Source organism: Malus domestica, chromosome 13 (assembly GCF_042453785.1).
Source record: "Malus domestica chromosome 13, GDT2T_hap1".
Classification (NCBI taxonomy): Eukaryota; Viridiplantae; Streptophyta; class Magnoliopsida; order Rosales; family Rosaceae; genus Malus; species Malus domestica.
Window position 1 is genome coordinate 26,856,013 of NC_091673.1, and position 20,152 is coordinate 26,876,164.

Sequence of the window (20,152 nt, forward strand, 5' to 3'; positions counted from 1 at the left end):
AGAGCTACCACCGCAACCATGGCGGCCATCGTGTCCCTGTGGGTGCGCTTATGGGAGTTTTCCATAGTTTGGGCGACTTCCGAGGAAATCGAAGCCGTCTCAGCTTGGGTTTTTTTTATTCGAACAATTACGGCCTTTTGGGGGGTTTTGTTCTCGAATTGGTGTACGTAGCAGAGGAAATCTCTGTTTTACCAGAGGTGTGATATATTAGATGTGAAATTTTCTATCTTCCTGTTTGGTTGCCTAGAAAGTCCAAGAAAGTAGAGAATGATCAATCAAACAATTAGAGGGGGGATAAAGTTTCTGGGATTGATTTTGTTCTGTCTTTATTTTTGATTTAGTAAACTTAATCAAATTATTATCTCGTTTCTACCGAACATATGTGTGCGTGTGACTTGATTAATAATTTGGGTAACTTTTGTTTTCCAATTAAATTGAGGTTCAGTGTGTAAGATGAACAATTTTATGGTTTTCCTTGGATCTGGAAGATGATGGGAAAGTTTATCTAATTCGTGATTTTCTTTGGTGGGCTGTGAAGAAGAAGGTGGATGCAGGAAGAAGAAGGTGCATAGGTCAAAAAACAATTTTACCCATGTAATAACATATAGTTAACAAACAAATCACTTTTGGACTAAATTTGCTAACAAAGTACACCACAATGGTTTAAATCCAAGTTTTTTTAGTACATGGACTATCTTCCGAATACCTTATGACCACAGGGATCATTTATCCGATTTGGCCTAATAAATAACGTGCCTATATGCTTGTCACACAACATGCACGGTTGCTCGAAGAACGCCAGATGTCAAACTACGGAAATGAACTTTCACTACTATAAAGACCCCAAAAAAGTACAAAAGCAACTCCCAAAAAGTCTTATTTTAGGTTAAAATTCTAGTTTAAGCATGAGAGATTCGTCAACCTACACAAGCCAAGGACATTTGAGTACCATGTCACTTGGTTTCAAGTGGAAATGGGACGTGGTTAGGAAATCTGACTAAAGTTTTTCTCCGAGGAGACCCTAAAATAATGGAAAAAAAATGTCACTCAAACATGGCATAAGTTAGTAACACCACTTGACAATATGACCATCACCGAAAAAACATTGTGCACCTTGATCTAGAATTGATGAATTTTCAAATTTTACATCATAAAATGGTACTAGAATTGTGATACGACATAAATAACAAATGCTAGGGGCAGAGGAGATCCACCAGTATTACTGCTTGCAGATACCCTTGAGTGCCCAACTCTTAAGAAACTTAGTGCCAAAGCTTCATGCAGAACCCGTTGGGCACAACACACGATTTCTTGCTTGAAATACTTTCTGAGAAGGTGTCAACAAGTTGCCCTGCAAGCGATGCAGGATCTTCGATAAAGGTATCTACAAACACTTTCACAATCCTTACCTCCTGAGGGGTAGCTCTCAAGCTATACCAGGTCAGGAATTTCTGTCGGAAGTTCTGCTCGATATGCCCCTCGCACTCTAACCACCTGATAATCTTCACGTAATACTCAAAATCCCTATCTGAATCATTGTTTGTCACACACTCCTCACCTTTCCTTTCCGCACTTCTCTTTTTTGATGTGCTGCCATCTTGGGGTTCCTCTCCTTTCCCAGTCCCATTTTTTAAATCCTTGCTACTGGAATTTGATCTTACATTCCTTCCTAGCCCATCTTTAAGAATGTCGATTTTGCAAGGAGTGATGGGTAAGCCAGCCTCTGAGCTACCAACAAATGGGACACATTCCATTCCAGTTCGAGCAGGGGAATTTGACCCATTATCAGTGCTGATGTCTTCAACGATTTGGCAATCTGGTGATTGCTTGCGCTCGAGTTCAATGACATCGGATCTAGATATGGAGCCAACCATCCCATTGGTGTGTTCCTCGTCCAGCATTGAAATAACATCTGCTGTAGGTCCTCTATCCATGCTGTTGGCATTGACAACATCATTTGATAAATCAGCAAAGACGGTATTATCAGTGTCCTTACAGAAAGTAATATAATTGTCAGCTCGGTTATCAGCTTGATCACCATAAGCAGTAATATTATTAGTTTCATCTTCCACTGAAGAAGGATTAGAAAGGCTACTATAGTTGGTAACTGGGCTTTGACTTCTCTGTGTTACTGAACAATTAGGGACTTCATCTCCAGCAGTACTTGTGGAGAACCATACTTCACACATGCCCAAATGTCTTGAATCATTGAACGAAGTCACTTTGAAACAGTACTCTGTAGCTGGAGTTAGTCCAGTGACAACAAATCTCGTCTTTGGTGCAAACAACAGTGTAGCAGTGGGTTCTGTTGGATAATTCATATCATCAGCCTTCCGGTGCCATAATTTGTAACCAACTAAAATTTCTGAGGGAGGATATTCAGAACTCAAAACCACAGTGAGCGATGTAGCATGGACATCCTCAAATCTAACCATGTCTGGAGCAATAAAACTTGGATCTGAAATGTTTAAAAGATGTATAGCAGAAAACATCCATTAAATTCCTTATTGCACTCTCTGAATAAGCCAAATACAAGAAAAAATGCATCATCTCCATTCTCCAATAACCTCATGGTTATTCTGTGATTCAATTAGGAAGTGGTGAGGAAAGAAAAAAAACCAGAAACTCAGAATCAAATGAATGAAGAGATTATCGCAACTACATCATTGTATATGCATTATCATTAGAAAATTTGTCGAATGCAAGTAAATTCAATGATTGTGGTTATGGCATGAAAATTGCAGCTATTTACAGAGTTTTCGAGTGCATGTAAATCCAGTGATTGTGGTTAGGGTGTGACAGTTACTGGTAAATAGATTACCTTGTACATTAGGCTTGGCCAATAGAGGCAATGTTGCTTTCTGAAGCACCGAATCCAGTGACTCCACAGCAAATGTACATAGTTTCTGAATCTCTGGTCCAGAAGAAAGCCTGTTAACAATACCCCGACCCATCTTTAATGGTAAGCCAGTTAGCGGACCCACTTCACCTTGAAGCTTCTTCATAGCCTCATCCACAATCTCATGAAGCTTTTGATACTTTGCAGTCCCCTTGAGAAGCTTATGACTCAAGGAAATACGATAGCACAGTATGTCTACCCGTCTGGTATCCTTTGCTATTACTAGCTGTTTCCGCCAGGATCTAAATACATGTAAGAACATAGGCCAATCAGATTGCTGTATATGAGGAAAAAGTAACATCTAAGGTAACCAGTACAAAAAATTAGTATTAATTATGTGTTTGAAAGTATTTCATCATAAACGTTCACTCAGAAAAGAACTAAGAACCATTTAATTGCATTAAATAAACATGAAATAAATGTATTAGTGAACCATTCATGATGTCTTCAATTGTGTCACTTGTCAACAAACAATCACAATCTAACTCACTTTATTTATCACAGAGAGAGAGAGAGAGAGAGAGAGAGAGAGAGAGAGAGAGAGAGAGAGAGAGAGAGAGCAAGTTTTTGACAAATAGAAATAGTATCAACTCTACACAAAACCGATGAGGACAGAACTCCGAACTTTCAGGCAATAGAAATAGGGCGGTGCCATCCACACACCCATTTTTACCCGACATTCACCTCTCCCAGACCCTGCGTAAAGCGGGAGCCTTGTGCACTGGATACGACCTTATACATTTACATGCTTGCCTTTTATATATATGTATATATATGTATATATGTATATATGTCTATATATGTATATATGTCTATATATGTATATATGTATATATGTATATATATGTGTGTATATATATATATGTATATGTATCTACGATGTGACTTTAGCAGCAAAATCTCCAAAACCACATTTTCAAAAGCACTAGACAGAATTCCTAACTTTCAGGCAATAGAAACAACACACAAACACCTGCATGTTCGTGTGAATTATACATTTACATGCTTGCCCTTCGATATATATGTATATGCATCTACCATGTGGCTTTTGCACAAAGATCTCCAAACCACATTTTCAAAAGCACTAAACATTCTCTTTTTTTATAATACTATCAAGGTCTGCAAGTTACCATGTCATCAAACCAGAACTGTAGCAGTTTCAAGTGAAGGTTATTGACCCAACAAACAGGGTACTGCCACCACACTACCCACTCCAAATCTGTGTTCATAGAATCTAAAGACAAGTCAACATAACTCGTCAACTCGATGATTCGTAGGTGTAAGGAAAGTTTCACAACAATTTACAAGTTTCACCAGAAATGGTTAATCCTTGACATTAAACTGAGGGCATGCAGAAAGCTTCTGTATAAGGCGTTAGGATTATGATTTTCAACACATTGATATACTACGATATTTAGCACGCTTCATATACTCTGAAGAAAGTTTAGTAGAGCTTTGGAGAAGAGGCAAAAGCACCCCAGGAAAATCCATCCCACCATTTGTTGTTTAGGTGATTCTTTGCAATGGAAGGACCAAATAGAGGGAGACTGATTTTTATTAGATGTATCTGCCAAAGCATTAGATGAGATGAAAAAAAGCCCACTTTTAAAAGAGTTCATGCGCCCACTTAAATGCAAGAATAACTCAAAATAATAAATGGTCATATCAGATAAATTCAATACTGCACCATAAACAATTGTAAAAACTCATAAATTGTTAAAGGACATATTTCATGCTTAAAATCCTACATCAGTCTTTAAAGAAGGGAGGAAGTTCTTAAAGCAATATTCTTTGAATTAGTACAAGATAGTGATATCGCTGATATTACACAATAATAAACAAAATATTTCCTTCCAAGTGTGAATGGTCGTGTAAATTATGTTACACTCGTAGAACCACTATACCAAAAATAAGGCCAATGTACAATATAACTAACCAGTATTACTAAGATACCGCAACAACAACAACAACAACAACAACAAAGCCTTTTCCCACTAAGTGGGGTCGGCTATATGAATCCTAGAACGCCATTGCGCTCGGTTTTGTGTCATGTCCTCCGTTAGATCCAAGTACTCTAAGCCTTTTCTTAGAGTCTCTTCCAAAGTTTTCCTAGGTCTTCCTCTACCCCTTCGGCCCTGAACCTCTGTCCCGTAGTCACATCTTCGAACCGGAGCGTCAGTCGGCCTTCTTTGCACATGTCCAAATCACCGGAACCGATTTTCTCTCATCTTTCCTTCAATTTCGGCTACTCCTACTTTACCTCGGATATCCTCATTCTCAATCTTATCCTTTCTCGTGTGCCCACACATCCCACGAAGCATCCTCATCTCTGCTACACCCATTTTGTGTACGTGTTGATGTTTCACCGCCCAACATTCTGTGCCATACAACATCGCTGGCCTTATTGCCGTCTTATAAAATTTTCCCTTGAGCTTCAGTGGCCTACGACGGTCACACAACATGCTGGATGCACTCTTACACTTCATCCATCCAGCTCGTATTCTATGGTTCAGATCTCCATCTAATTCTCCGTTCTCTTGTAAGATAGATCCTAGGTAGCGAAAACGGTCGCTTTTTGTGATCTTCGCTAAATTGCTCCGGTCATTAGTGTGGATAAGTATATAAATGGATAGAGATAGGAAAGCAAACACAAGATGTACGTGGTTCACCCAGATTGGCTACGTCCACGGAATAGAAGAGTTCTCATTAATTGTGAAGGGTTTACACAAGTACATAGGTTCAAGCTCTCCTTTAGTGAGTACAAGTGAATGATTTAGTACAAATGACATTAGAGTACAAATGACATTAGGAAATATTGTGGGAGAATGATCTCGTAATCACGAAACTTCTAAGTATCGGAGTGTGGTATCATCTTGACTTGCCTTATCTGTCTCATAGGTAGATGTGGCAGCTTCTCTGGAAGTACTCTTCCTCCATCCAGGGGTGGTATCTTTAACTGGTGGAGATGCACAAGGTAATGTATCAATTTCACTTGAAGCTTACTTGTAGTTTCAAGCTTGGTCAAGCGCGATACAAACCATGTAGTAGGAGTCCCCCAAGTCGCCGAGCTAGGGGATTTGCTGAAAGAGGTGACAGACAAGGTAAGCAATCAGAGCTCCGGCTGATTGTTCACCTTCTCCCCATCTTGCAGCAGCATGAAGGATAAAGAGAAGAAAAATGAGAAGAGATGATATGGGATACTTTTGCTTTTGAAGAAGTAACTTTCCACAGGCTTATTCTTGAACTGAGCTGGAGGGTTTTCTGGTTTCCTCCAGAGTATAAGGCCGACTGAAGAATTTGAGGGTCAAAACAAGTCCATCAAATCTAGAGTACGTTCGACCCTGCTGATATGGGATACTTTTGCTTTTGACAGAGTAATGGATGGATCGGCACGTGTGCTGTTACGCTTGTCTCCACATGCTTCCTTGTATCCTTCGCACTTGCCCTATCTGTTCCTCAAGCAGATGCGGTATCTTCCCTGGCAACATAAGATGTTGAAGATGAGTACTCGAGAGCAATGCCAGGTAAGTAATCAGGTAAGGGGTTCCAGGCTGTCAGTTCCTGGCTGGGAGCTTGATTTCAAGTGTTGACTGATTGCTCTCTTTCTCCTTGTCTTGCAGGTAAAAACAAGGCCAAAGGAAAAGACAGGGAAAAAGCATGATATGGGATACTCTTGCTTTTAACCCTGATGATATGAGATATTCTTGCTCTAGTATAGCTTGTTTGCAGAGGTATTATCGGGGGGAAAGAAAGCTGAATATTTCGAAAGGCTTCGTTGGGAGTGCCCTCTCAGATATGAGGAAGGGTTGAGCATTTTTGCAGGTCTGCCTGTCCGTTGGGGATGGAGGTCGACATATATAGGAGTCTCCCTAACAACAAGTAGTAATGCTATTCCTTTACCCTGCTTGGTCATAGCACGGTAGTGGGAGCTGCCAGCTTCACATGTTTTAACTCTGTCAGAGCACTTTGAAAAAGTGGTATGTAGTATCTGGCTCTCGAGATTCGGAGAACGATGCTTCTTCGATTTTTGAGAAAGCAATCATGGTGGGGGTCTGGCTCTCGAGATTCGGGGAGCAGTGTCTCTTCGATTTTTGAGAAAGTAATCATGTTGGGAGTCTGGCTCTCGAGATTCGGAAGGCGGTGCCTCTTCGATTTTGGAGTAAGCAATCTTGTTGGGATTGTTTTCTCGGATGTGAGTAAAGGTTGGGCATGTTTGCTAGTCTACCTTGCCACGAAGCACGGAGGTTGACACACAGGGACTTTCCAATTATCCAGCAGTGGTACTGTTCCTTTACCCTTGTGGGTAATAATATGGTAGCTAGACCTTCAAAATTTATGTGTCTAAACTTTGTTAGTGCTGTTTCTTTGCTATTCTTTTACCTTTCTTGGTCAGAGCGATGTAGTGGGAGCTGCAAGCTTCACGTGCTCAACTTTGGCAGAGACTTTGACAAAGTTATCTGTGGTACCCATGAGCTATTGTTGCGTGTGGGAAGTGGGTGATTGAACAGTAAGATTCATGTGCTTTCTACTTCACCAGAAGTCTTCGACAGAATGCCCATAATTTCCGCAAAGCTGAGTGTGCGTGTGACAGGTGCTGACAAGGCTAGAAAAGAAGGTGCTTCTTCGATTTCTGAGATCGGCCCTCGTGGTCTCTGAGCAGCCCAGCTTTTGAGAAAGCGAGCGCCTCTTCGATTGATTCGGAGAACGATGCCTCTTCGATTTTTGAGAAAGCAATCATGCTGGGGGTCTGGCTCTCGAGATTCGGGGAGCAGTGTCTCTTCGATTTTTGAGAAAGTAATCATGTTGGGAGTCTGGCTCTCGAGATTCGGAGGGCGGTGCCTCTTCGATTTTGGAGCAAGCAATCTTGTTGGGAGTGTTTTCTCGAATGTGAGTAAAGGTTGGGCATGTTTGCTAGTCTACCTTGCCACGAAGCACAGAGGTTGACACACAGGGACTTTCCAATTATCCAGCAATGGTACTGTTCCTTTACCCTCTCTTCGATTTTTGAGAAAGTAGTCATGTTGGGAGTCTGGCTCTCGAGATTCGGAGGACGGTGCCTCTTCGATTTTGGAGCAAGCAATCTTATTGAGAGTTTTCTCGAATGTGAGTAAAGGTTGGGCATGTTTGCTAGTCTACCTTGCCACGAGGCACAGAGGTTGACACACAGGGACTTTCCAATTATCCAACAGTGGTACTGTTCCTTTACCCTTGTGGGTAATAATATGGTAGCTAGACCTTCAAAATTTATGGGTCTAAACTTTGTTAGTGCTGTTTCTTTGCTATTCTTTTACCCTTCTTGGTCAGAGCGATGTAGTGGGAGCTGCAAGCTTCACGTGCTCAACTTTGGCAGAGAACTTTGGCAAAGTTCTCTGTGGTACCCATGAGCTATTGCTGCGTGTGGGAAGTGGGTGATTGGACAGTAAGATTCATGTGTTTTCTACTTCCCCAGAAGTCTTCGACAGAATACCCATAATTTCCGCAAAGCTGAGTGTGCGTGTGACAGGTGCTGACAAGGCTGGAAAAGTAGGTGCCTCTTCGATTTCTGAGATCGGCCCTCGTGGTCTCTGAGGAGCCCAGAGCAGCCCAGCTTTTGAGAAAGCAAACGCCTCTTCGATTTCTGAGCAGGCGCCTCTTCGATTTCTGAGTAGGCGCCTCTTCGATGTCTGAAGCTCCGTCGAGTGCAGCTTTTTATAGGGGCTGGCATTAAGTTCCAAAGCACACTTGAATCTCCACCAGTAGAAGCTCCATTCTTGCACTTCTAAGATCTTGATTTGTCCGACCTCTTCTCTCTTCAATACCTTTGAAAATGTCTGGCCCCTCCGACCGTCGTTTTGACTTGAACCTTATTGAAGAGGCAGCCCCGCCTTCTCCAGACAACATATGGCGCCCATCCTTCGTCTCCCCTACTGGTCCTCTTACCGTTGGGGATTCCGTGATGAAGAATGATATGACCGCTGCGGTGGTGGCCAGGAACCTTCTCACTCCCAAAGATAACAGACTACTTTCCAAACGGTCTGATGAGTTAGCTGTTAAGGATTCACTGGCTCTCAGTGTTCAGTGTGCAGGTTCTGTGTCTAATATGGCCCAACGCCTATTTGCTCGAACCCGCCAAGTTGAATCATTGGCGGCCGAAGTGATGAGTCTCAAACAGGAGATTAGAGGGCTCAAGCATGAGAATAAACAGTTGCACCGGCTCGCACATGACTATGCTACAAACATGAAGAGGAAGCTTGACCAGATGAAGGAAACTGATGGTCAGGTTTTACTTGATCATCAGAGATTTGTGGGTTTGTTCCAAAGGCATTTATTGCCTTCGTCTTCTGGGGCTGTACCGCGTAATGAAACTCCAAATGATCAACCTCTGATGCCTCCTCCTTCTAGGGTTCTGTCCAGTACTGAGGCTCCGAATGATCCCCCTCCGATGCCTTCTCTTTCTGGGGCTCTACCGACTGCTGAGACTTTTCCTAAGCAACCTTTGTGAAGGCTCCATCTTGTTTGTTTATTTTGACTCATGTATATGTACATATTTGTAGCTTATCGGGGATATCAATAAATAAGTTTTCCTTCATTTCAACGTATTGTGTTAAATACACCAAAGCCTTCTTCGCTAAGTTCTTTGAATTTTCTTTTGTTGAAGCTTGTATGTTGAAGCTTTCTGAGTGGAGCATGTAGGTTGGGGTAGTGTTCCCTTAATTTTTCGAGTGAGGAAAACTTCTCGGTTGGAGACTTGGAAAATCCAAGTCACTGAGTGGGATCGGCTATATGAATCTTAGAACGCCATTGTGCTCGGTTAAGTAACTTAAAATGTTGCAAAATTTTTATTTCCTTAGTGGAGGACTTAGGATAAACTTTAAATAGAAATATGAAATTCATCACAACCATAAACATTTGTCTATAAAAATCTAAAAATTATGAAAGAAAAATGATATAAAAAATAGTTAATAGGTAGGAAAGTTTACCCGAGCAAATCATTCACTTTGCCACAAGATATACAACAAAAGCTCCCATCAAGTCCCCTACGTCCTCTCTCTTTTCCAATACCAGAACTTTCACGCTTTAAAGCACACTCAAGGTGGCACGACATGCCACATGAATTACCCTCGAACGGCGGCTCAGAGCTGCAAACCAACCAAAGGCTCGGGTCCTTGTTGTCATCAAACATGTAACAGATGCAACACGAACATCTTTTGCAAAATGCATCTTCCGGATTTAAGGTAGCTCTGCAAGCTGAGTTTTTGCAAAATGCATTATTGGCTAGGTCACTCCCACTACTATTTTTAGAAATACAATTCTCTGGAACATGTAGCCGAGATGGATTCTCAGTTTTCCTCTGCCTTTTAGTAGTTCTTTGGCCAGTGGCATTAGATGACTGTGGTTTAAGGTCTGTTACATCCTCACCTCCCCCTGCTTTCTTTTCAGACACAACTTTCAGAAGGTGCTCTATTATTTTCACTTTTGTCAAGCCAGTATATTTCCTTTCTTTTCCCATTTCTGCACATAGGATCTGTAAAATCTCCTGACGGCTCCATGACTGTAACACTTCAGAGGCACCACGTGGCCACTTTGATACTTCATAGACAAGCTCTCTCCTTTTATCCATACTTAACTTGCTGCTGTTCAAATGATCAAGTGCAAGTCCTAAAGCCAAGGAGAAAGGGACGTATATCAGTATATAGAAAGTAGAATAGTTGAACAGATGAAAGAAAAAACATAGATCTCTGAAAAATTCCTAAGAGAAAGGGACAGATATTTAAAGAGAGATGAAGGGAAAATTAATCAAAATTCCTTAGTTACATCTTTTCACAATTAGGACCATCTAATTGAATCCATAATCCATACGTCTCAATTCTCAACAATAAGGAACAAGAAACATGATATGATTTGACCAGTAGCACAAATCTCCATTGCCTGCCACTTCAGAGACCCATTAAGAATCACAGTTCTAATTTTGATTTATGCCACAGCATAAACTCAGTACTAAGCTAATACATATTACTAGCACAACCAAAATCAATGGAGAAAGAGAGTTGACTTTCATTTACAAAGACAGCTCAACTACACCAAATAGAATAAGAATTGGATGGGACTGGCACGCATAATTGGGTACGATGCATCAAGCCCACATGAATCCTTAAACTAAACACAATATTCAGTTGACTTTGGAATGCCCCTGGCTCTGCATCTTCTTAAGAGCTTTCACATGAGTATTTGATAAGGTGGCATACCCCAGTAAAAAGGAAATACCAGCTCACTTCTCCTCTAAGAAACAATAACATATAGAGAAAAAAAACCCACTGAATTATTTCATCAGAATAAAGTGAAACGTAGCTGAACAACCTCAGAAATCTACCCTTTGCAATTAAGTCTGAAATGCCGAAAATCATCAGTCAGAAGATGATCTAAAATCAAACATCAATCTGGAAACAGTAAGCACTAAACAAAAGTTAATCATACAAAATAATATAACAGAAGCAATTACCGTCGATATTTACCCACAGGTTCCATACCCATCAAAACCTAGAAGCTCAAATCACAAACAAAAAGAACAATGAATTCCCAAATAATTGTTTTTACATTAAAAACCCATCCTGCAATCTGAATACAACATGCATATTCCAAATCCAGCAAAGGATTCAACTTTGATTCCCCAATCAACAAAATATCAAATCCAGACATCCACAGACCATGATGAATCAAAACCCAGATATAATTAGAGCATAAAAAGCAAAAATGGAGATTAAAAATAACAAAAAAGGTACCGTGAGAAGAATCCGTGGCCATAGCTATTGAAGAAGAAGCAGTTGAGCCTCCACATTACCTCCAAAGAGCCCAACTTTTGTGAAGCTGCAAATCAGAAGAAAAAGGAAATAGGACACACCATATATGAACAAAAATAGGAAAAGAAAAGAAAAATAAACAAAACCCAAAAAAGGAAAGAAGGAAGGAGATGATGAAGAGAGAGAATGAGAGGGAATAGAATAACCACCACCCAGAAAAAGACGCTTGAAATTCTGCCGCACAGCCTACGAATCCATCACCTCTCTTTCTCTCTCTCTCTACTTTTTTTCTTTCAGGACCCGAAGATGTAGTGGAAGGAGATTCCAGGAAGACTCATCTTCTGCTGCTGCTGCTGCTTCCTCCTCCTCCTCTTCTTTTAGAGAGAGACAAAGTTTAGTGAGAGAGAGAAAGGGGAAAAGAGTATCAAACCAATTTATGAGAGAGAGAGAGAGTAGAGAGGAGATGGCCATGAATTGAGGCTACGACAAGCGCAAAAGCGGCTGCATGTCATCATCATTTTCACCTATCACTCACTCAAGCGTTACTTTGGTTTGCTTCATTTCCCTTCCTTTATGAAGAAATACTATTTTCCTTTAGATAATTAGATACAAGTCTAAAGATTGAGTCAATTATTAGGTTTAATCCGAGACATTTTGTTTACCAATGTTTAAAAAAAAAAGGGTTTAATTGGTGACTAGCTACAGCCGTCTATTATCACAAAGACTTATAGAGGCAATTTAGCATTCTCCTAACCATTATCATGTGATACACTAACGGCAGAAATTGAAGTCAAGACGTGCCGTGTGAAATGCAAACCTAATTCATCCTCAACCACTACACCACACCACTGCTATGGGTATTTTTGTTTACTAATTTGGGTTTCAACTAAGCAAACTTCTTTTTTCGTGATGATGAGTCATTTCTTTAAAGACGAGATTTTATAATATTTCACAAATATCTACTATACCCTTGAGTTGTTCCCAAAATGGTAAAGTAATTAATTTTGCTACAATGTCTTATTTAATTTACCAAGATTTACGAGTTTTGTATTTTCAGCTTTTTATTTAACTTCGTTAGACTTGGGATACTAAGCACATTAATATCAAATCTGCACTGGAAGTTCACCACCCTGGTTCACCAAAATAATAAACCTACACCGGAGGTCTACCACCCTATTATAAACCTCCATTGGATGTCTACCACCCTTCAACCCAAGGGGAAGAGATCCCCTCCAGATCTCTCCCACCAAATCTTAGGGATCAGAAGATTCGGGCTCTTGAAATTTGATCCAACGCCTACAAACAGGAGGTCCCTCTAAAAGTTATAATAATTGTAGTTGTGGGATCAAATTTCAAGGGTCCGGATCTCCAGATCCCTATGACTTGGTTGGAGAGATTCAGTAGGGTAGGGATCTCTTCCCCAACCCAAGTTCACTAAAATTATAAACTGGATGGTTAGGCTTCCTGTTCTATGTATATTCAAGCCTATTACATCTTGAAGCTCGATTGTCGTAAAAACACTCCAAGTCAAGCTTAAATAAATACGAAGGTGCACAATCGAGAGGAAAAAAAATATTTACAATCATGCCACGCTTATAAAATAATAATTTATAAATTGAACGTTAGTAAAATCACTCCAAGCCCATGCATATTCCCCATGTCAATCATTGCCACGACATTGATGTCATGTACAAAATCATGTTAACTATGATAAATGCTCACGTAAATCCAAGTTATGTCTTGGGGCATGCCGAGTGGATCGTGGTGTAAACGGTTATGGAAGTTTATCGGGCCTATGTGGAATCAAGATTTGTGGGGGACTTGGATTGCTTGCGAGCACCAAAGATCTAGCCCACAATCCTTGAATTCCACTTAGGTAAGTTTGGAAGAAAACAAACTAAGTTTCCCTTTCCTTTAGCTAACCAACTAGCCCAGTTAGGAAGAAACCAAAATTTAGAGCCTCAAGTTCACATGAAAGCCTAGTATAGGGCCTCCATTAATAAAGGGGGAAGGGATCTTTTTTTTTTCCTAACTCATGCAGAAGAATGATGATGGAAAATAAGGAAGTGTGTTGCCAAAAGTAGTGCATGTGGAAAGCTGATAAGGGAATAGGTCAATATGAGGAGAGCGTGCGATGCAGTCTTCATGAGAGCAGATGCGTTCATCAATGTTACACTTAAAAGGAAAGTCGTAGCTGCACTGGGGGAAAGAGAGAGGAAGACTTAGCCAAAACGAGAAGAAGTAGAGAAACTAAATGATTCTTTAGGGAAACTCAAGAAAGATACTTTTCACTTATAAAAGGGAAGGATCAACTCAATGCAAAAGAGGGCAGAACAGAGAGAGAAAAAGGAGGGAGAAGACTCATAATTGCATCGCACCAAGCATGGAAATCCTTCTTTAAGTGCAGGCAACCTTGAATCCTTGGGGAAATCACCCCTCTAGAATTTTAAGTATGGACGGAGCCACTATGGGCCTAGGGGGCGGATGCCCCCACTCAGTTTATTTTTTAAATAAAACTTGGTATAGTTTTGAATCCCAATGACCCATCCTAATTACACTACAATTAAGAAAAGGAAGTTTTAACGAAACACTCCGGTTATTGTTCACTTTTAACGAAAAACCACATATTTACCTTTCCCTGGTATTATTCACTACATCTTCATTTGTCATTTTTCATTAAAACTAAAGTTTTTTTTTTTTTTGAACTTTTTATTAGTTTTCCTTAAAAAAATGGGAAGACAATTAAAATAATTATACCGTTTTGCATCCCCAATGCCCTACGTGGTGATGCAAATTAAATTAATAATTAATTTAATTGTGGCTCCCCTATTTCCTAACCCTAGGTCTAGATTCTTCTCCTGTCTTCTTCAAATTCTTCTCCTCCCCTTTCAACCAACTCAATAAATTTGGGATTTCATAAACAGCTGAGTTCAACTCATCAAGTACCAAATGCGACACAAAAAACTTTACTCCACAAGGTATTTTACATGACTTTACACCATTAATTCATTTTGGGCTTTCTAATTTTGAGATTTTATTCTATAAACTTTCCAAATTACATATGAACCCTATATGTTAATTGGTATCTTTGCCAACAATGATTTTAATTAAGTGTTTTATATGAAAAACTTTATGGATTAACAAATAAGTGTTTTGTTCAATAAATTCTTGAGCTTTTTAATTATGACTTTATTGTTTAAGGATGCCCCCTCATACAAATCTCATGCTTCATCTCTGATTTTAAGGGTTCTTTTAGCTTTCCTTTGAATTTCCTCGGTCAATAAGAACATCCTTAGAACTTTAGGAAACCTAGATTATCCACCCTCCATGATCATGCAACCGTGCAAATTCTCTCTAACTTCTAGCGTACACACCACGCCTCATTTATGCAAGCCAGTATTTGTCTATTCATGCTATTTTCGAGTCATTGATCTAACCGAAATACTTAAGACACGCTAATTCTTTTGAGGCACCCCAGAAGTCCATACGCAAACGAACCAGGAAAAAAAAAAGTGTCCACCAAAGTCCAAGTCTAACTCAACCTAAAAATCCTCCAACACTTATTAAATTAGAAAATTGAGATCGACGAACATAGAGTTATCTAAGGATTTTTACATTTGTAGCAGCAAGAAATATTCAAATAATCCAAACTAAGGCATGTTGCCATATTGGGTCAATGGCATTTTGAGTAATATTGAACGAACCTTAAACCCCCATTTTGTAGTCTAAATGGCAAGGCCTAGGATCTGCTGACCCGAATGGACAAGGATTGTCTGCCCTCCCACTTCCTCTCGTGCCCTCTCGTTTTGTGTAGTCACTGTTAAGCCACATCAACATTTTATATTGTTTTTTTATAGAGATAATAAGACAAAAATGAATAGTAATATAAAATGTTGACGTGGCTTAACCGTGACCACACAAACAGGAGGGCACGGGAGGGCACCGAAAGTGGGAGGGTAGACAATCCTTGTCCGACTCGAATTCCATGTCTCCTTTATGTCTCTTGTTTAGTTTTTTGACACGTGTCTTTCAATTTAACTCCACAAAAACACTATTAACTTTTTATAAAATTAATAAAAAAATTAAAGAAATGAAACACACACCCAAAAACTTGTCTTGCTGAGGTCGTCAAGATACCCAACCCCCGAAACTCCCAACATCCGAAATTAATAAAAAATAAATTGTTTTCAGTTTGGGATTTACCCAACCCCGAAAAACTCCTAACACCCACCCAAAAACTCCCGACAGCCATGCCTCCAACCACATCACCCCAAATTATGTTTCAGTAAATTAAGACGTCTTTGGTACTCTACTTGAAGCAAACTTTTTAAACTTAAAAATAATTTTAAAGTTTTAGACTTTAAAAACTTGTCTGGTAGGACTATTTTAAAAAACTGAACTCTGTTGTAGGCATAATTTACTGAACAATTATGGAGGCCTTAGAGAGAGAGGGGGTGCGGCAATAGAGAGAAGAATAGAGAGATGTGTAATTGTGGGTGTGTGTTATCTCACCCCATTGTGCCTTTATTTATAATAGTAGGAAGGGTAAAACCTTTCCCTTTAGGATCACAACATTTAATAGGTAATCTAATCCTAACAGGAATATAAGATACATTCTCATATTTCCTAGGATTTACACAATCACATTCCTATTCTAAATAGGACTGCAACACTCCCCCTTGAGTGTGTAAATACTTAAGTAAATGGCTTATGAAGTAAGTACAGTTGATGAAGTCGTCAGCACAATAGGCAAATGCGAGTCTCAAATCAACGGAAGAATGCATAAAAAGTAAAACTCACAAAACCTCGCTATGGTAAAACCCAAGATGGGAGAAAAACTCATAGTCTAAGGAGAAAAGTGAGAAGTTGCATTAAGTCAAAACTATACGTCTTTTGGACGCAAGTAGAAGAGCTCTCAAGGGTATGATCAGCCCAGGATGGGCGCCTCGTTAAAACCTAGTTAGGTAGCAAAAACCCAGTGGGAAAAATGCTCCTAATCATAGGGAAAAAGAGTACATTAAGATCAAGTGAGTATACTTCTGGATACTCCCCCTGAGTTTGACATAACTTCCAAATGAGAACTACAAGCATTGCATATGAGTAGTTAGGCATACCAATTCCTCGGACAAGCTTCTGGAAGGTTGACTTCGGCAGTGACATCGTGTAGAGGTCGGCAAGGTTGTCTGGGATCGGTTTGCATGACTTCAATCTCCTGATGCTATGCTGATGTAGATGTAGACGCAATATGTCTTGGTGTTGACTTCATTGATGTATCATGGCTTGGTCGGGTTGATACATGTGGCATAATATTCATGGATCGTCGTTGGGACTCAACGATGGATGAAAATATAGCAAGTACTTCGAATATGCTCAACAAGAACTCCTAACCATGTCTCACTTGTGGCATAGTGTAGTAAGGTGAGTCTTGGAACGATTTGAAGATTTCTCAAGTAGGGTCATATCGTGGACCTACAAGATATTGCGATATCTCTAACGGTAAAGACATAACCATTCGAGATTTTGCCTTGTGCGAGTTTGATAAGTAACCAGCGTCAGTATAACAAACAAGGCAAGCATCATTTCAAGGATCAGGGGGTTAGATCTGCTCAAGATGCGTTGGGATTTGCCCACGTAATACCTTCAGGGTACGTCTTTAATACCAATTCAGTGGTTGCGTATAGGCGCGGTGCTGCATCTTTACCAAGATCAACAGCGAAGGAGATGTCCTGTCTAAATACAATGAGCTAAGTACAACGAAGTGCAAAGTTGAACTTTTAGATATGGAATTTCGGATTCCATAGACTCTTCAAGAGTCTCATTTGCATATAACGTATGGACGATCATGGGTATACTCAAAGGTGACACATTTCGGGTGTAGTTCAACTGGTAGACCAAAATACCGTTAGAACAATGCTTCAACTTCAGGTCAAGGCATAAACGAGTTTTCCCAAGATCCTTCATCTCAAATTCCATCTTTAAGTGCGAGGCAGTTTTCTCAAGCTCTTCCAGAGTCTTAGTGAGATTCGTGTTAACGACATAAACTGTAACTCTAGCAATTTGGAATAAGACTTCATAGTTTAACACGCAAGGGCATAATTCATATCCTTGACTGATCAAATAATCACTTAGACGGGTATACCACATTCGTCAGATTTTTCAATCCATAAATGAACGCTTCAAAACGAGTTAAGAGGGTGTTCCGTGGTTTGGAACTATTTGAACCAGTCCATGTAATTCTTCGAGAACTTACACGTAAATCTCCGTATTTATATCCCCATGGAGAAATACTAACCACATTTCATAATGATGCTATCAATCACAGGACGTTTTGAGAAAAACCTTGCGCCGTAAGGCGTGCATCATATCGCACTATTTCATTCATCTCATAACGTTTCCTTTCCCACTTGTAACTCAACAGGGTTACCTTGGGCAGTGTAGGAACGACAGGTCCAATACACACTTTGGTAAGGAATTTGACCTGGATTGTAACTTTAGTTGTCCAATTAGTTCTACGTTGTCACTTAATCAACAGAACACAGATCGATATCGTCGCTTTTCATTTATGTGAAAACATCATCGATGATAATCTCATTTCAATTCCATTTTCTCATCCAAACTAGTATACTGGACCAAGAACTTCAAGTCTCGGGAGTAATTCGGATTAATCTCATGAGATGGAAATGATTTGAGACAGCGATCGAGTTTAGATTCATTGTTGTGCCGTGTATTCCTCTTCCAGGGAAGTGAATCCTACGAATTGAATGATATGTCGTGCTCCAGGCCAAGACATATTGATTGGCTATCCGCCGGTGTACCGGACCGTCCAACAGGGGCATCCAAACCGTCCAACATGGGCGGCACACCCTCCAGGGATGTTGACTCGACGTCCATTAAGTACGTCTACCCTTGCAGGCATGTTTGCAGCTGGTATATGATCTCGTCACTTTAGCTAGATCAGAGGAATGCGTCTGGAGCAACATTCTGAAATCTAGAATTCATCGCACTTGCTTATCACACTTGTGCAGTATGGGGATTGAGATGAGACATAGTGGGCAACGTCCATGCAAATTAACGCTGTTCTACAGGAACGTTGATGTTCTTATCTCCCCCTAACGGCGGGAAGACTGTCTCATTAATGTGACAACCCGCAAATAAGCGGTAAAGAGATCGTGTGCAAAGGCTCGAAGAAAGCTAGTGTGAAGGAGAATCATGATCGACAAAAGATACACATCTTTCTTTGAAGACCCATGGTGGTACGTTGCGGCGGCGCAACTTGGCACATGGAATGCGCACCCAAATGCGTAAATACGAAAGTCGTCACGTTCGTACCCAGTAACCAATTGTAACGTCATATAGGTTAGGTGGCAATGGGCCTCAAGGCGGACCAACATAGCTGCGTGCAAGATTGCATAGCCCTAGGCAAAGACCGAAAACTTGGTATGTTTACCAAAATTCGGGCGATCATTTAAATTGCGCTTTATGATCGCTAGGCTAAGCTATTTGGGGTGAACATGGGAATGCGATGTTCAATTAAAAACCCAAAATGACATGCAATACTTTATCGAAAATCGTCGATATAAACTCTCTAGCATTATCCAGTCTTCTAGACCTTAAGGGATAAATAGGGTGGTGAACCCTTAATCGGCCAAGAGGTTTAGCAGTAATGTGTGTGGACAAACATGTGACCAGTTTGTTGATTCATCAACCAAAACCGTAAATATTTATATGGTCCGCATTTTGGTTGGATTAGTCCACATATATTCCCTTGAATCCACTGCGAAAATGGAGTCGTGTCGTATCTTTGCAAGAAATGATATAGAAAATCAATTTCCCTAATGAGCAGGATTGGCAAAGTGTGCTTGTAGGCACAAAGTCCTTACTTCAGATAAGGAGATGCGTTGTAGCATCATTGTTCGACCTAAGTGTCCCAAAAGGTCGTGCCAAAGCAAGTAAACTGCTCAATCACCAGGCTATAGGCCGGCCACATGTGGTGTATTCCCAGTTGGGAGACAACCCATTGGCCCCAAATCAAAGCTTCAGGCTCATTTTTGAAGGTGGTGCAAAGATATTTCACTCTATTTTCTTCAGTGGTTTCATTTATGATCATTGTCATCTCGAATATCCTTAAAAACTCAACGTCAGGAAGAATTTAAGGTCCTTTAAATGATAATTCAGTATCATTCATACAACGAGGAGCGTGCCAATACTCTTAATCAGGTTGGATAGACCTGAAGTCGTTGTTAGAGATGTGATTTAGGTGTAAAGTTAGTGTGCGTAGTACGCATTCATCCAGACAACTAACTTTCCCACATTCCTACCTAATCACGTGTTTAATTGAATCGGTCACATTTATTAAGAAACATGATTCAATTAATTCATATTTGAGGACAATATCAATAAGATTATCCATAAGTAAAACATACACCAAACTTGAATCCAAGAACATGGAAAAATGTTCACAAAGTAAATTTACTAA

General features: G+C 40.1%; 1 protein-coding gene across 2 annotated transcripts; it reads right to left on the bottom strand.

Moving 5' to 3' along the window:
• Positions 1–1,091: 1,091 nt before the first annotated feature.
• Positions 1,092–12,374, bottom strand: LOC103453826 (VIN3-like protein 2). Of its 2 annotated transcripts, XM_070810558.1 has the most exons (6): positions 11,886–12,374; positions 11,659–11,743; positions 11,237–11,316; positions 9,859–10,537; positions 2,822–3,141; positions 1,092–2,458 (listed from the first exon to the last, which is right to left on the bottom strand). In XM_070810558.1, the coding sequence occupies exons 4-6, from the start codon at positions 10,497–10,499 to the stop codon at positions 1,263–1,265; spliced, it is 2,157 nt and encodes a 718-aa protein (XP_070666659.1). In that variant the 5' UTR covers positions 10,500–10,537; positions 11,237–11,316; positions 11,659–11,743; positions 11,886–12,374; the 3' UTR covers positions 1,092–1,262. The 2 variants fall into 2 exon arrangements, with proteins under 2 accessions (XP_070666659.1, XP_028946970.2); XM_029091137.2 differs by lacking the exon at positions 11,237–11,316.
• Positions 12,375–20,152: the final 7,778 nt, after the last annotated feature.

Coding starts and splice junctions, on each gene's coding strand:
- LOC103453826 (XM_029091137.2), bottom strand. CDS start 11,680: ATGGCCACGGATTCTTCTCACG. Junction 10,538..11,658: donor GGCCACGGATTCTTCTCACG/GTACCTTTTTTG, acceptor CCTTGGCTTTAG/GACTTGCACTTGATCATTTG. Junction 2,459..2,821: donor GGCCAAGCCTAATGTACAAG/GTAATCTATTTA, acceptor TAAACATTTCAG/ATCCAAGTTTTATTGCTCCA.